This window comes from Pristiophorus japonicus, chromosome 16 (assembly GCF_044704955.1).
Source record: "Pristiophorus japonicus isolate sPriJap1 chromosome 16, sPriJap1.hap1, whole genome shotgun sequence".
Classification (NCBI taxonomy): domain Eukaryota; kingdom Metazoa; phylum Chordata; class Chondrichthyes; family Pristiophoridae; genus Pristiophorus; species Pristiophorus japonicus.
In genome coordinates, this window is record NC_091992.1 from 109,637,523 (window position 1) to 109,654,504 (window position 16,982).

The 16,982-nt window shown below is 41.9% G+C and overlaps 1 protein-coding gene across 2 annotated transcripts in view; it reads right to left on the reverse strand.

Moving 5' to 3' along the window:
• The window catches only part of ttyh2 (tweety family member 2), a 146,390-nt gene that overhangs the window by 55,176 nt on the left and 74,232 nt on the right, over positions 1-16,982 (reverse strand). Inside the window, exons 3-4 of one of the 2 annotated variants that reach the window (XM_070858207.1) lie at positions 13,711-13,822; positions 1,548-1,768 (exon numbers count right to left, since the gene is read on the reverse strand). In XM_070858207.1, the coding sequence (XP_070714308.1) occupies positions 1,548-1,768; positions 13,711-13,822 (333 nt within the window). The remainder of the gene's footprint in view (positions 1-1,547; positions 1,769-13,710; positions 13,823-16,982) is intronic. The other variant, XM_070858208.1, reaches the window with a different exon arrangement.

Sequence of the window (16,982 nt, forward strand, 5' to 3'; positions counted from 1 at the left end):
AGGCCCAGCTTTGGCCCCTCACTTAGCCACCTGCCCTTCCCTTCCCTTCCCCGGCCCACTTAGCTCAACGAACAGAGCGGGACCACCACCCATGCCGGGAGTGATGCCAGAATCTGGAAACATTCTGGATTGGAGAGGTACAACCTGTAGAGAAATGATCCTTTGGAGCCAGGAACAGCTCCAAGTGCACATCTCTCTACTCCACATTCATCTCCACGACAGCAAACAACAATGATAATTTGCTTCTCCCCCACACCCTCCGAGGGCTGGGGGGGGGGGTAGTGGGGCACATGGAGACGAGTTATCTTGCCTCCAGCTTTTCAGAAAATAAACAAGTTCTACACATACATCTCACTCCTATCTCAGAATTCAATTATGCTCCTCCTATCTAAACAGTTAAACATTCTAAACAAGCCATATCGCTTCCTTTTTTATGAAACAAATATTGCACAAATGACCGAGTGCAGGAATACTACGGCATCCAGATAGCATTGTTTGTCTGTATTAACCTATTAATCTGTATGTCATGCCTATAGAGCAGTTGTGATACCCGCCCTCCTCGATGCTTCAGAGACATGGACTATATACAGCAGGCACCTCAAAGCACTGGAGAAGTACCACCAACGCTGCCTCCACAAAATCCTGCAAATTCATTGGCAGGATAGGCACAAAGTCAGCAACCTCTCTCAGGCCAACATCCCCAGCATTGAGGCATTGACCACGCTCCGATGGATGGGCCACATTGTCCGCATGCCGATACTAGACTCCCGAAACATGCACTGTACTGTGAACTACATCACAGCAGACAGACTCCAGGAGGGCAGAAAAAAATGCTTCAAGGACACCCTCAAAGACTTCTTGAAAAAATGTAACATCCCCACCGACTCTTGGGAATCCCTGGCCCTAGACCGCTCAAAGGGGAGAAGCATCTCAGAAGGCATTGAACACTTCGAGTCTCTTTGCTGTAAGCACGAGGAAGCCAAATACAAACAGCGACAAATCAAACACCCCACCCATCCGCCCCTCCAACCACCACCTACCCCACCTGTGACAGAGACTGTAGATCCCGGTTTGGTCTCATGAGTCACCTGAGAATACATTTTAGTGTGGAAACAAGTCATCCTCGACTCCAGGGGACTGCCTAAAAAGATGATGATGATTCATCTATATATCATGTCTACAAAAATACTTAACTCGTAAATGCCTCATTTATGGGAGACATATCTCCATGAGTGGAGTTTACTTAAAGATCACAGAGCTGTACTATTGCACCACAGATGGCCAGTTTTAATGGCAAGATGAACAGTGCTGGTGCTATAAAACTGTCACTATTCAAACTACAAGAAACTTGAACAATTTTCTTTCATAGCCATGGAATACATGATAACCGTTACCCAATACATTAAACCATTAGTTTTTATTCATTTAATCTGTAGCTTCCATATATGAAGTGTCTTCCATCTAATACTATCACTTAATCAGAAATATCTGTGGTTCATAAAAAAATCTTGATCGTGAGCAAGATTAATATTCTTGCTGGTCCTTACCTGTAATATTCAAAGTAGCTGATATTATCAGCAATTTCTGCAATATTCAAATTTATATCATGCCACTTTGGGAGGCCAGAAAGCTGCGAAATGATTGCATCTGCCATCTGCTGCATGAACTTCAGTGTCTGAATAAACTCCCTTCTTTGTGCAAAGATCTCATCGAGCCTTGCTATATGCTGCTTCAGATCAACGTTCATATTACTCGTCGTCCCAGAGACCTAAAAGATAAAATCAGATGTAGTTGTAAGACATTTTTTAAATAAATTACCCCGGCAATTCAGCTAAAATAAATTGCTGCAATTACATTTGCAGCCTAATTTCCTGCAATGGATGATTCTTTAGCAGGTGGGGGGCTACTATTGGGCTATGACCTTTCACCTTGGGGAACCAACCTAACAGATGGGATGAGGATCTTCTCACAGACAGACGTTTAGTCCCAATCAAAATTAGAGCAGACTCACCTCAAGTCTCACTGGGTATGGATGACTGTAAGATTGCTCTACTAAGAGACTAAATCAATCAGTAGATGGATGCAGAAGGTTGAAAGTAGCAGCCAAGATGAATTCAGTTATAATTTTGCCTCAGAAATTCAAATGACTTTTCAAAAGTGACCTAATTAAAATTTATTTGATAAAATACACAATCCAGATCTATAAAGGCAAGTTTTCACTAACTGCAGAGATACGACTTTTGACCCACTGATGTCAATTTCAGCATTTTTTGCACCAACTGGTAAAATACACAATTTAAATAAGTAAAAGGTCCATCTGACAGATTTTTCAATGTGTTACGTTTTAGGGTTTGGTCAGACATTTATTTCACTTATCGATTGGGAGAGAACGGAAGTTAATAAAGAATCGGAAAAGGAATTCCTAAAGTATGTAGGGGATTCCTTCCTCAAATAATTTGTTAGCAGGCCTACAAGGGCAGGGGTGTTGCTCGGTCTGATTATGAGTCATGAAATAGATGAGGTGGAGGAGCTAAAGGTAGGTGAGCACCTAGGGACTAGTGGCCACAATATAAGAAGGTTTCTGATACAACTAGAAAGGGGAAAAGTCAGTACAAAAACTGCAATACCAAACTGCAGAGGGAGTAATGTCAACATTTGATGATACCAAAATAGGAAGTATAGCGACTTCTTTAGAAGGCCAAACGGTAGCATTGATAAGATGGGAAAATGTATTACAAGTGGCAGATGAAATTCAATGCCACGAAGCTTGAAGTGATGCATTTTGGTATAAAAAAAGTAATAGCCTTGTCCATTTCTTATCCAATGGTCATACCTGTAAACATCCAGCAGGATCACCAAGTAGAACAGGAATCCCGGCTATTGTTCCCCTGCCTAATCCAAGGATGCGGAGGTCAATTGCTGTGTCTCCATCATCACTCGAGCTAAAATGAGCTAATCCAGCACACATCAGGACTCAAACTCAGGACCATTATGTTCTGTATGTCTCATCTATTCACTGGATAAACTAGGGAATTGAGCAATCAGGGAAGCATTTCACACAATAGCTGAAAATAAATCAGGGTGTCAGAATGTGGATGGTGGTACATTCTGTTCAGGAATGAAGTTTTTAAATCAATTACATTATATCCCATTTAGGTAACAAAGATATTAAATTCATTATTTCTTTCAGGCAGATGGGGCGTGAACTGCTCCCCCTTCCTCATCTGCTTGATTACCAGATCAATAGCTCCAGCTTGGTTCCCCATAGACAAGCCCCACTCGTGTATTGAACAGCTTGGGCATTTTCAAACACTGGTACAACTGAAAGACTATAATCATGCCTTCATTTAATATTTGAGACACCTAAAATAATTTCAGATGCAACTGACTGCATTTGACAGCCTATTGGGAGACTGGCAGGTTTTTTTCTTGTTAATTCATTCGCAGAACATTGCTGTTGCTGGCAAGCCCGGCAATTATTGCCCCTCCTCAGTTTTCCTGAGTAGTGGTGGGTCTTCTACTTGAACCGTCGACAGTGATTTGATGCAAGTGAGTGGCTTGCTAGGCCACTTCAGAGGCCACTTACGAGTTAACGGTGTTGGTGGGGGACTGGAGGTAATGGCCGCAAATTACAGGCCATTGTTTTTGCATACCTTCAATAGTCTAAGTATTTTTATTGAAGCTGGGATCACACCTTATTTTTCGAAGGAACTTATTTTGGTCGCAAACACATTCCCAAACATCACGCAGTTGTAGATGAGACTTTTATACATGAACGAGGAACATTTCCAGATTTGACCTTTCTGCAATTCTAACTTAACAAATTTGATAATCATAACATCTAAAAATGATTCAAAGATTTTTTTCCATGGATTGCAAAGAGTTTCTGTGTTTATAGTTTTGGAGAAACCACGTTAAAAATCATCCCCTTCAAAGCTTGCGACTAACAATTATTGACGGCATTTCATTACTTCATTTCAAAATAATTTCTGATCTCTTTTAGCTATAAACTGTTAAAAATTTAGCATTTGTTCTATTTTGAGTTTTTCTGACCTTGTGTGGTTTTACTTCCTCAATGCACCCAACTCAGCCTGATCTGCCCGCAAGTATTTATCATTAAAGCCCTCTTGCACACTCATTCAGCAACTAATTTTTATAAAAGTATAAATCCAGGTACAGCAGCAAAATGCATTATTTCTCAAAAAAGTATTTACAGTTGAGGTACAGGACCAGTTCTCTTAATTCAAAATTACTTATTTGAAATTATCTGAATTTAAATGAATATCATGTGACAAAAATGTGCTGGTTATGGAAGTTAATTAATGTGAACTACTGAATATGATTTTTCTGAGCAAGAAACAACTTTGAATTAAAAGGAGCGGACTTAATGCATTCAGAAAGCTTGTCAACATCATGGCCCCAAGTTTCATCCCGCGACGAAAACGGCGCACCTCCGAGCTGGGCGCCTGTTTTTCGCGCCGAAAACTGCGTTTTTAAAAAAGTCCGAAATTCTCGAGCTCCTTGGAGCTCGATGTCTGCTTGGTGCGGCGCGCTCTTCGCAGCAGGGGGCGGAGCCTAACACTCACGCCAATTTTCTAAATAGCAGGGGGCGAGTACAGTTTAAATTAGCCTTCGTGGTGCCGGCAACCCTGCGCGTGCGCGTTGGAGCGTGCGCACATGCGCAGTCTCAAACAAACATTGGCACTCGGCCATTTTTAAAAGGACTGCAGAAAAAGTGAAGATTTGCTTCTTGGACCCACTGACGCCGCCCCATAAGCGTGGCCGAACGGCCTAAACAATCTTAAATCAGCTGCGTGTGTCCTGTGTTCATTCTTCGGCTCCCGGCCAGCCACTGACGCCGCTGCAATCCCATGGCCGAATGGCCTCAAGTCCGTCCGGGTGCTGCATCTTCGCGGGGAATGAAGGCCTGCCTCAAGCACCGCAGCTCAGCTCGAAGGCTGCTTCCCGCCTACCGCTGCCGTCGAGACACTGACGCCACACCCCTGCCTGTCTCCAACATGAAAGGCCTGCCTGACGCACAGCAGCTCGAATGCTGCTGCTGTTTCACACAGGTAGGAAGATGGTTTATTTAATATTTTCTTTGCTTATACATTTTTATTCAGGTTTGATTTATTTGTATAATATTTGTATAAGTATAACTAAGGATTGATTGTAGAATTTAATGACTTCCCTTTCCCCCCCTCGTTCCCTACGCCTAATTTGTAACCTACGCCTGATTTTCTAAAGTGTAGACAAGGTTTTTTCGAGCGTACAAAAATCTTCACTTACTCCATTCTAAGTTAGTTTGGAGTAAGTTTTCACTGACGAATCTTTGAAAACAGGCGTAAGTGGCCGGACACGCCCCCTTTTGAAAAAAGAATTCTGTTCCAAAGTGAAACTGTTCTAACTGACTAGAACTGGAGCAAACTAAATGGCGAGAATTCCGATTTCTAAGATACTCCGTTCTACACCAGTTGCTCCTAAAAATCAGGAGCAAATCATGTCAAAATTTGGGGCCCATGAGTGCAGCCTTCTGTATTTTGGTGGGGAGAAACTAATAGTTTGAGCCAGGTTCCCACCTCAAAAGGAAGCGACTATCTACTTTACCATTCATTATGGCCAATAAGGTTCCTGAGCAGTCCAGTCTATTCCACGGACCCATGTACAGTCACATTTTTGAGACCAGGAATTAATTTTATCACACTTCTAAAGGCAACTTTGTGACATCTATTCGGACAGAATAGTCTTTAAAATTGAACCTTTTCTTCCGAGTGCCCATCTCTCCCCAAAGAGTTGATCCCAGTATTTTATAAAAACGTAAACTCTATCTAATAAGCCCGTATGACCCACTTCAAATTGTTGTTTGGACATTTAAAGTAGATATACATTACAACCGTGACTAGACTCCAAAACTACTTATTTGTAGATAAAGTGCTTTGAGACATCCCGTGGTTGTGAATGACGCTATATAAATCCAAGTCTTTCTTTCCTTCTATAAATAGACACTCAAGAAAGTATAAGCTCATCTGCTGTTGAAACTCTCATCCATGCCTTTTGTAAGAATAAAAGTGTTTAGTGATAAAATTAATGATAATTCTGTATAAATGTTAAGTGTAGATTATATGGAAAGGCTGCAGTGTTAAAAGAACAAAATGGATGACGCCCCCAAGTTCATGACAGCATGGCTTTGAAACTCACTAAACTAGAAAACATGAGTATTGGAAAGCCATTAACCTAATCAAGAAATAGCACCAGCCCTCCAGACAGATACATGTCTGAGGAGAAGCCAATCAGGAGCGGCCCTGGAAATAATACCCAATCCCGAGGCTCTCTGAGAAACAATGGCCTTAAGGGGTATAATAATCCAAGTAAAGATCGCAGGGTCTCTCTTCTCCTTAGTACACAGCAAAAGCAGGAACCACCCTCCGCAGCAGAGGCGAGGACAAATGCCATGTGCTTGTGCTTTGCCAGAGGGAAGTAAAGTATACCATTTTATAAATTATTGTAACATCATTGTATCTATTGTAACGAAGTCGATCCGTAGGATAGCTGACGACTGCTGATAGACCAGCATGTATTTGTTTAATAAATTATACCAAATTGTTCTAAAAGAATCGACCTTGCTGTCAATTTAATGCCAGAGATTTCGAAAGCTTACAAAACTGGGGGCTCGTCCGGGATCTGGCGAGACAGCTTTCGATCATTCTTTTGAACAATTGGAAATCTCAGGAGTTGCAATTCTAACCTGGGTTGCAAAGTGTAAACTATAAACTTTTATTTAGAATTTAAAGAAAATTTTATTTAGAAACTTTACACTTTGTTACCTCTCGACTTGACTATTCCAACGCACTCCTGGCCGGTCTTCCATGTTCCATCCTCTGTAAACTTGAGGTCTTCCAAAACTCTGCTGCCCGTGTCCGAACTCGCACCAAGTCCCGTTCACCCATCACCCCTGTGCTCGCTAACCTACATTAGCTCCCGGTTAAGCATGCCTCGATTAAAAAATTCTAATCCTCGTTTTCAAATCCCGATATGGCCTTGCTCCTCCCTATCTCTGCAATCTCTCCAGCCCTACAATTCTCCACTCTGCGCTCCTCCAATTCAGGTCGATTGAGCATCCTCGATTTTAAATCGCTCCACCATTGACGGCCGTGCCTTCAGCTTCCAAGGCCCTAATTTCCTCCCTAAACCTCTCCACTGCTCTATCTTTCTTTCCTCCTTTGAGACGCTTCTTAAAACCTCTCATCTGCCCCAATATCTCTTTATGTGGCTTGGTGTCAAATTTTGTTTGGTAACGCTCCTGTGAAGCGCCTTGGAATGTTTTACTATGTTAAAGGGGCTGTATAACTACAATGTTGTTGTTGAAAATGTAGTAAACTGTCTCCTGTCCCACCATCAGATTCATTTCCTTGCCAACCACCACCCAACCTTCCAAGCAAATAAACACAGCAAAAAAACCTCACTGAAATTAGAATATTTTATTTACGGAAACGTCAAACTCTGCACATGACAAATCCAGAGGAAAAATCCCATCAGTCAATATTAATGTGAAACACAAATTCACATCTAACAAAAGATTCTTTGTGGCGCCAGAATACTGGGCACCAACAAGTTGCACAATCATAAGATTAAGTTCCAAACTCTGCAGGGGATTTTGTGCTGGTGATGGGAGTGTAAGAAAGGAAGTTGTAACTGGTCCTGCAGGCTATTTACTATCATTCTGACTCATATCCCAAGTGATTTATTGTCCTCCAGAAGCTGATTGCAGTTGTTTGACTTGAGGCTTAAGATACATAAAGTGCATGACAGCAATTTAAAATGCAAATTAAATTGGTTATCGCACAATTATTTCCTCCTCAAAATCAATTAGTCCTGTTCATTGGTGTTGATTTCAGTTTTATCTCTGAGAATGCAGTACCAATTTAAAAAAAAAACTATAGTCCACCAAAGCCCAAACTGTTGTGCATAATCCACTTCCGATGGGAGCTGCCCAGAGGCAGTCTGACCATTAAGCGGTGAGGTGCCAGATCTGCTACAACAGCAGAGGCTACCACAGAATCACAAAAACTATCATGGTACATAGAAAACACCATTTATGTAATCCCTGCTGCTAGGTCAACCCTTTCCAGGCTAATAGTTTTACACCAGATTTTCGATTTAAGCACTTGTGACTGGGCGAAATGCATTGCACATACTGCACAAGCAGTTTTGGTCTGAAAACAACCCCAGGGCACAGGGTTGTTCCTGACTGACCATCACTGGGAACAGGAATAACTCTGCCAGGAGTGAGGTGGCAAGGTTTCATGTGCCTCACCCCTGTCCGCACCTATAGTACAACAGGAGACTGCCGTTTATATGGATATTAAATCTGTAGCATTTGACTATCCGGCATTATACTGAGATAAACCAAAATTTCCTTCAGCTTAAAAAGTTGTCAAAATCAAAGCCATCATCTTCATGTTCCGACAAACATCTACCGGTCTCCAACCTCGACTCACTCACTCACACTCTCTCTCTCTCTCTCTCTCTCTCTCTCCATCTGCCATCCCAGACTCACTGTATTGCTCAAACACATAATTTAGCTTCTTCTCTCAAACCTAATCTCGCACCAAGACTTCTTTCTTTCACCTCCACAACATAACTCACGTCTGCCCCTACCTTTCCCGTTGAAATCGCAATCCACCCGTTTATCATCTCACTGATAGATTTCAATACTCTCCTTGCAAGCATCCCTACTTCTATCATTAATAAACTCCAAGTCATTCAAAATGCCACAGGCCATGTCCAGACCTACATTAAGGTCCATGTCCAATCACTTCTACCATTGGCTTTCCGAATCCCATATAATCAACTAAGATTCTTTATCTGAATCTTGAAAGCTTTCCACAAGCTTTACCACTCCAAACCTTGGAGGCTCAGACTTTGAGTATATTCAAGACAGAGATCGATAGATTTTTGGATATTAAGGCAATCAAGGGATATGGGATCCCTTAAGAATGTGGAGTTGAGGGAGAAGATCAGCCTTGATCTTACTGAATGGCATCGCAGGCTTGAAGGGCCGAATGGCCTACTCCTGCGCCTAATTCTTATGTTCTTATGTTAACCTCTGTGATCTTCTCCAGCCCTATGGTTGTGTGTGCACCCTCTGATCCTGCAACACAGTCTACTTCTCATTAGATGGAATTGGTTCAGACCATTAACACTTTTGTGTTAAGATGCAAAATAGTATGGTACAAGCATGAGATATATGGATCCAACTCTTGTAACAATTGCCGCTGGGTTTTAGTGCATCTCTGGTAGAGAGGGAGCAGGAGGATGGACCATGGATAGGACCAAATAAATGTGAGTTATAATTTCTGTTGTAGCGTATTATCCTCATGGGTGTTGCAATCAAGATAATCCTGAAAGCAAAGTGATACTGTCAATACAGGTTTCATTTTTTTTTTAAATCACTGAGGGGTGTTCCGGATAGAAAACAGTTGGTACACACAGTGCCCGTTCACTGCATGCAATTGCGTCATAAGGTAGTGTTCCCAATCAACCTCTGAATCAGTCTTTGGCAGGGCTACACAAGAGAGCGGAACAAAGCCATGGCATAGAATGGGGGGGCGGGAAGGGGAGAGCTGAGGTTGCTCCAAAAGCACCTTTTGTACTGTATTATAGGTCAAATACAGATTCTGAATACATTTACAACTGAATTCACGTAAACACTTACCACAATTTCCTCAGTAGCTATCCAAATTCATGTGAACTTTACCTTGTTCAACAATTGCCAGGAAATTATTTTTGTTTTGATTTTTATCAGCTCGCTTTGGACTAGCTCTGTCAAAATAGTTTAAAAAAAAACCTGGACCTTAAATGTTATCCGTTTAATGAATTTACTATTTTACAAAGACTGCGAAGGGAACACGGGACTGTGAAGAATAGAGCACAGATCAAAACCAAGCTAAAGAACATTTACTTTGTGCTTCAAACTTGAATCTCAACTGAAAAATTAAATCTATATAAATTTGAAGTGATTTTTGGAGTAAAGATTATGACACATAAAACTATGTGTATTGAGCTGGCAACAATGCAGAACACCAGTTCCTTTGGCAACATGGCACGAAAGTTATAATTACCCACTGTCCATCATTCTTGAAACAAAAAAGTTAAATGTCTCACTGACAGATTAAATACTCGAGTATTTTTAGGCAGCATGAAATAAAAACATCACTGCAAGACATATAGTGGCTCCATCACTAGTGAGGCACAATTAAGTCCCATTTGCCAGAACCCATTTACACTGAAGAACCACAACTTCCTGGTGACTCCACCCATGTTATACTGCAGATTTACAAAGAGATAACTTTGTATATGCAACATTTGAACACATCAGGTTACAATGCTTAGTAAACTTTCATGGTTCATGACTTTGAAGAAAAGTCAGTCTGATCCACAATGTTAGAAAAGGTGCACACAGGCTAGCAATATCAAAAGCACATTGCTGCACAAGCAATACTGTTCATTTATTGCCAGCGTACCCAATGGTTCAAGAATCCTGAAAAATCCCAGCTCAGATAGACTATTCGTGCCTCTGACAACTGTCAATGCTAGCTTTGCGATATAGAAGGGACGTCCAACCTTTTGGAGTTGTGGGCCAGATACATACCTGTGAATCACTGAGTGGGTGGCATGATTATACAGAAATATGAGAAAATCCACATACTCCCAGAAACAAAAATTCAAACACCAATACAGGAAAAGAAAGCAAGATCGTCCATGCACACAAAAACCATCATCATCATCATAGGCAGCCCCTCAGAATCGAGGAAGACTTGCTTCCATTCTTAGAATGAGTCCTTAGGTGGCTGAACAGTCCAATACGAGAGCTACAGTCCCTGCCACAGGTGGGACAGACAGTCATTGAGGGTAAGGGTGGGTCGGACAGGTCTGCCGCGAGTTCCTTCCGTTGCCTGCGCTTGTTTTCTGCATGCACTTGGTGATGAGACGCGAGATGCTCAGCGACCTCCGGATGCATTTCCTCCACTCAGGGCGGTCTTTGGCCAGGGACTCCCAGGTGTCGGTGGGGATGCCGCACTTTATCGGAGGTTTTGAGGGTGTCCTTGTAACGTTTCCTCTGTCCACCCTTGGCTCATTTGCCATGAATGAGTTCGGAGTAGAGCGCTTGCTTTGGGAGTCTCGTGTCTGGCATGTGGACAATGTGGTTTGCCCAGCGGAGCTGATCAAGTGTGGTCAGTGCTTCAATGCTGGAGATGTTGGCCTAGTCGAGGACGCTAATGTTGGTGCGTCTGTCGCATCGTTGATGGTATTTCTCCAATGACTTGAGGTGTCTACTGTACATGATCCATGCCTCAGCCATACAGGAGGGCAAGTATTACGACAGCCATAAACACAAAAGAAAGTGAGATCACAAACTCAAGCCCGCCCCTCATTCTCACCCAGATTTCATCCCCCTCGCTCAAAACTTGAAATCTGGAATGCTTTAGCCTCAGCTCTAAACTTGCCAGGTCAGAAGACTGATTCACGCAGAAACACCGACGTAAATGTCCCAATCTGGGAGCCGTCATTTATAGGGCTTAAGCTGAATCGTAGTTAAAATGCTTTATGCGCTGGTGAGAAAAACAAAGTGAGTTTGGGGTCCTGGTAAATAGGAACTAGCAGGTTTGTTTTGGGCAGTAGGCCATATGTTCAACATCCATCTTTAGAAGAATACTTCTAATTGCCCTGTCCCTATTAGAAACAATCCTGTAAAGTTTGCATCAATGGTAGGATAGTTAAAGAAACAGTCATGCATCTTTTGTAGGATCGGTATCAACCTAACGAGGTGGTCTTTCCAGCAGCTCCAGAGGCAGCTTAGTCCTTTGTAGGAATATAATTGCTGCTGCTCAGTATCTTAGGCTACTCATATAGGCCAGTGAGGTAGTTAGCCCTCGCTGCAATGTACATCAACTCCTCTGGTCATTGGGAAAGCGCCACCACCAAACTAAAGTCACAAATCCCAACTATAAAACAACTACCGGTATATATATAGAAGCACAATTGTTTCAGAGCTTTAGAATCCATCCCATAATATAAAAAGGACTGGTACCATAGCGCCAGTACCATCAGCAGTTGTTGGAGGTTTTGCAAAACAGACCAGGATTCTCAAATCTATTTTTACAGCATGCTAGTACGGATGCAGTTAGCAATATTGGGGCAACAGTAACTGCCAAGAAAAAGACATTGAGATTGTGCACAAGAACGCACACGAGAAAGTCTCCGCACAAGAGTGTGGGTGTGCTGGTATGTGCACACAAAAACGCAGAAAGAGCATGAGTGCATAACAATATGAGAGAGTTCATGTGTACAAGAGTGAGACAGCAGGAGAGAGAAAAAGCGCACACAAGCAAAGGAAGAGAATGTGCGCACTCAGAGGGGAGAGTGAGAAAAGAACCATTATTCAATAATCATCTGGTGGCCATTTTCAGTGTGGCAAAACAATAGGAAGATAGCTTTATTTGAGATAAATTAGGAGTCACATTCTCATGTAATTGTTTTCTCCCATTTTATTGTACATTTGAAGGCTTTTAAAATGTTCTCTACTTAACATTGTTATATTTATACATCTTATTTTGTCAAGGACGCACCATTATTTTACCGATGTACAAGAACAATGAAGATTCAGGAGCGCATATTGTCCAGAAATACAGTATTCTTCAAGAAGGTACATGCTGTACGGTTATGTTCTGGTTAGTAATAAAAACAGCACAAGAAACCCATACATGTTGAGCTTGGGGCTAGGAAAATTGCACTCAGAACTGTAGATATAAATAAAAACTCATTATTCATTGTGCAAGATAATGGCCCATAATTTGCGGTCCCTATGACTGCGTACGAGGTGTGCACGCGCCCATCAGGACCGCACAAGTTCCGGGTTTAGGCACGTGCTGCGCAAGCCGCTAAAACCCGGAACTTGCGATCTATCAAGAATTCTCTGAACAGATCCAACGCATCCCTGAGGAAAGGGCATCCGCGGACAGAGAGTTGGGTTATTTATCCAGCGAATGCCTGTGAAATTCTTAAACCTTGTAAAAGCAGGCGTAAGGTCTATTTTTACCAGCCTAATAGCTTTAAAAACAGAAAAATAAAATGTTATCAATAATTAATGCATTTAAAAACCTGTGAAATAAGGCACGTTTATTTTTAGCTCCTTTAAAACATGTAAAGGTACTTTTCAAAAAATTAAATTTTTGTTTTAAATATTTAATTAAATGGCATTTTATTTTAAATATGAGATGGTTTTTTTTTTAATTTGAAGTGTAGAGGTATTTATTTGGGTATTCCTATTGGTACTTATGGCAATTGCGTCAATACGGAATCCTCGTAAGCATGAATGGGGATCCCCTTCTGTCATTTGTTGGGCCGGCCTACGTGATCTCAGGGGCGCTTGTGCACCCTGGGATACAGCTTTTGCCCACGTATACCCGGAGAGGCCCAGGACCGCAAATCTCCGTACCTCCCGGACCACCAGGTAGGCGGGCATTTTATTTACGGATCGGAAGCTTTTCCCCGCGGGCAGCCTCCAACCTCAAATCCTGGGCCAAAAAGCACTCAAAAAAGTAAATCTATTACAATACATTAAGTTATTTTTTTTTAAGGTTAAACTTCCCATGAAGGAACATTGACACTAAATAATTATCAGATAGATGTGGAAATGAGTTGTCTTACCAAGTTATCAACTCCAGCAAGTGTGTGATTAGCATTGTAGATGGAGTAGGTCAGCTGGTAGACACCATCATTCGATTCACTGTTTCCATAGAAGCCAACTCCAACAGCAGCACTGTAAAAGAAAAATATACTTACTTGAAAAGAAAGCAATACCATGGATCATTGAAACGTTACTCAACAATCGTGACAAATAGTACCAGATGGAAGGGAAGGCAGTAATGCAATAAGGGGTTCAGATGGCATCAAACCATGAGCGACACTTCAGCAGGTCATGGAACTCCCATGGGCATTAGCAACTGTAATCCTTTACCAACTGTGTAGCATTTTCCAATACATTACAAATTTTATTTCCCTTAAAACCTCTATCACTGCCATATGATAGAATCTCTACAGAATACAGAGTTCGTTCAGATTGCGAATTGTCAAGGTGTTTACCATTCTCGAGGCAATACTAGCAGATCCCTTGAGGTGCTCCTCCTTCGAAGTGACATATGCTCTTTCAAAAGGAAAGAAATTATACATCATGTGCACAAGGTATTATATACTGTTACAGTGCATCGACGTGCCTTCTCGGACACAAAGTCTAATTGTTGCTAAACAGAGGCTGGGATCATTCAGAATGTAATTGTTCTTTGGTCAGGGATGTCTGCAGGTTGTAATGTGCTCGTCAATTGCAGAGCAAAAGAACCCTGTGAAATCTGTGAATACTGTTGTAGCATCATTTATATATCCACTCACACAAATGGACTTTCCCTGACGCTGCTTATCGTAACAGAGGATAAAGGGCAGGAACATTATATCATGCGAAGTATTATTATTCTGCTGCAAAAGCATGTGTGTGTGCCCCTTAAGGATGCCAAGACCACCTGTTATCAAGTGAACAATGAGTCTGTTTATATACTGGTAAATTATGAGGTTAGAGAAAAGACAGACTTGCATTTAGATAGCGCCTTTCATGACCACCGGACGTCTCAAAGCGCTTTACAGCAATGAAGTATTTTTGGAGTGTAGTCACTTTTGTAATATGAGAAACGCGGCAGCCAAGAGGAGCAGGGAAGTGATCCCGGTGTCCTGGACAATATTTATCCCTCAATCAACATCACAAAAAAAAGAGATTATCTGGTCATTACCATATTGCTGTTTGTGGGAGCTTGCTGTGCGCAAATTGGCTGCCGCGTTTCTCATATTACAACAGTGACTACACTTCAAAAGAACTTCACTGGCTATAAAGTGCTTTGAGACGTCTGGTGGTCATGAAAGGTGCAATATAAATGCAAGACTTTCAATCTTCTAACTCAGAGGCAAGTCACTACTGAACCAAGGCCGACACCGAGATTTGCATGGAAACTGTCACAGTAGCTTTTACTATTAAAACCTAATTTAACTATGTAGCTAATTTTATCTGTTACCTTTAAAAAAAACAATTTCAATGTGCAAATTGTCAGTCACTTTTGGTGGAAGGGGAAGGGAGAGAAATCACTGAAAAAAAAAAATCACAGGACACTGATGTCGATCACTTGCTAGACAATAAGAAAAAGATGACAGACAATGCAAATAAATACTTCATGGCCTCACACATTTTCTTTTCTAACTTCATTGTCAATGCTTTCATGTATCTCCAGAAAATTTTGAACAGATATACTTGGAAAAGATACCAACAGACATGTTACCTACAATCAAACCACTTGAATAGTTGACACTGATCAATGTTCACCCTACACGCTTCACCAGTGAACTTTGGAAATGCAACTCATCTGTAGCGTTTGTCCAGATTGGCCAACGTTAGCCAGTCATTGAGCAACAGGTGCAATATCTTGAAGTGGTCCGACCTGCTGGTGGTCCTTGCAGGTACAGCGCTTCCTGGAGAGCGACCGGATTGGAGGTCACCTAGGTCCAGGTCGCTGATTGGAGCATGGCAGGTACAGCAGGAGCAGCAAGGTTGGGGCGTAGGAGCGGCGAGTGATCGGGGCCCAGGAGAGGCATGGGCCCAGGGGCAACACGGGCCAGCCCACACAATATGTGTCCATGCAGCAGAGCTGGTTTCCAGTCGTCTTGGTTAATCCTTGCCACTGGACCAAGACCTAGCTCTGTCAAGCCCGTATGGTGGCTAGTGCGCAACGACCACCACACGTTAAAATAAATCCACGCACAGGCATCATCCACCCTTTGACATGTAGATTGGGACCTGGCATATAAGGTCCTTCATTGAAACACCTGTGAACTCATCCCTTTTTGGCGTGGAAGCGGGTCATCCTCGATACAAGGGACTAGAAACATAGAAACATAGAAAATAGGTGCAGGAGTAGGCCATTCGGCCCTTCTAGCCTGCACCGCCATTCAATGAGTTCATGGCTGAACATTCAACTTCAGTACCCCATTCCTGCTTTCTCGCCATACCCCTTGATCCCCCTAGCAGTAAGGACCTCATCTAACTCCTTTTTGAATATATTTAGTGAATTGGCCTCAACAACTTTCTGTGGTAGAGAATTCCACAGGTTCACCACTCTCTGGGTGAAGAAGTTCCTCCGCATCTCGGTCCTAAATGGCTTACCCCTTATCCTTAGACTGTGACCCCTGGTTCTGGACTTCCCCAACATTGGGAACATTCTTCCTGCATCTAACCTGTCTAACCCCGTCAGAATTTTATATGTTTCTATGAGGTCCCCTCTCATTCTTCTGAACTCCAGTGAATACAAGCCCAGTTGATCCAGTCTTTCTTGATAGGTCAGTGCCTATGATATAATGACGATGCAATACCTAAAAAGACTGTTTGAGGAACATAAGTACGGGCTGGCCCTGGCAAGGAAGGCAATTGAAAGGTTGGACAAGATTTGGAAGGCTTTTTGGAATGTATGTGCAGATCATCTAAAGAGTGTGACTTGCCTGTTTTCTTAGCTAATTCAGCCCACAAAAGAGAATACAAACAAAAATAAAACAAACTGATTGTGAAAGTTATCAGAACATTTGGATTCATTTTTTTAAAATCTGCTATTGTAATTCGAATGCTGCAATTTTCTAAAATGAAATTTAGCCAGTTGTTTGGAAATATGAAATAAGCAATGTGGTATACACTGCCATTTTATAAAATTTCAAAATGTAGAAATAATAAAAATACACCCTCCAAGTGAACAGATTTGGCATAATGAGGATAATAGTGGGGACTGAAGCTCCTAAGCTTCCCTTAAAGCTGCAAGACCCGGCAATAGTAGGGATAGCTTATGAGCAATGATTTATTAGATTGCTACAATTTCAATTTTAATCAGAGAAATATT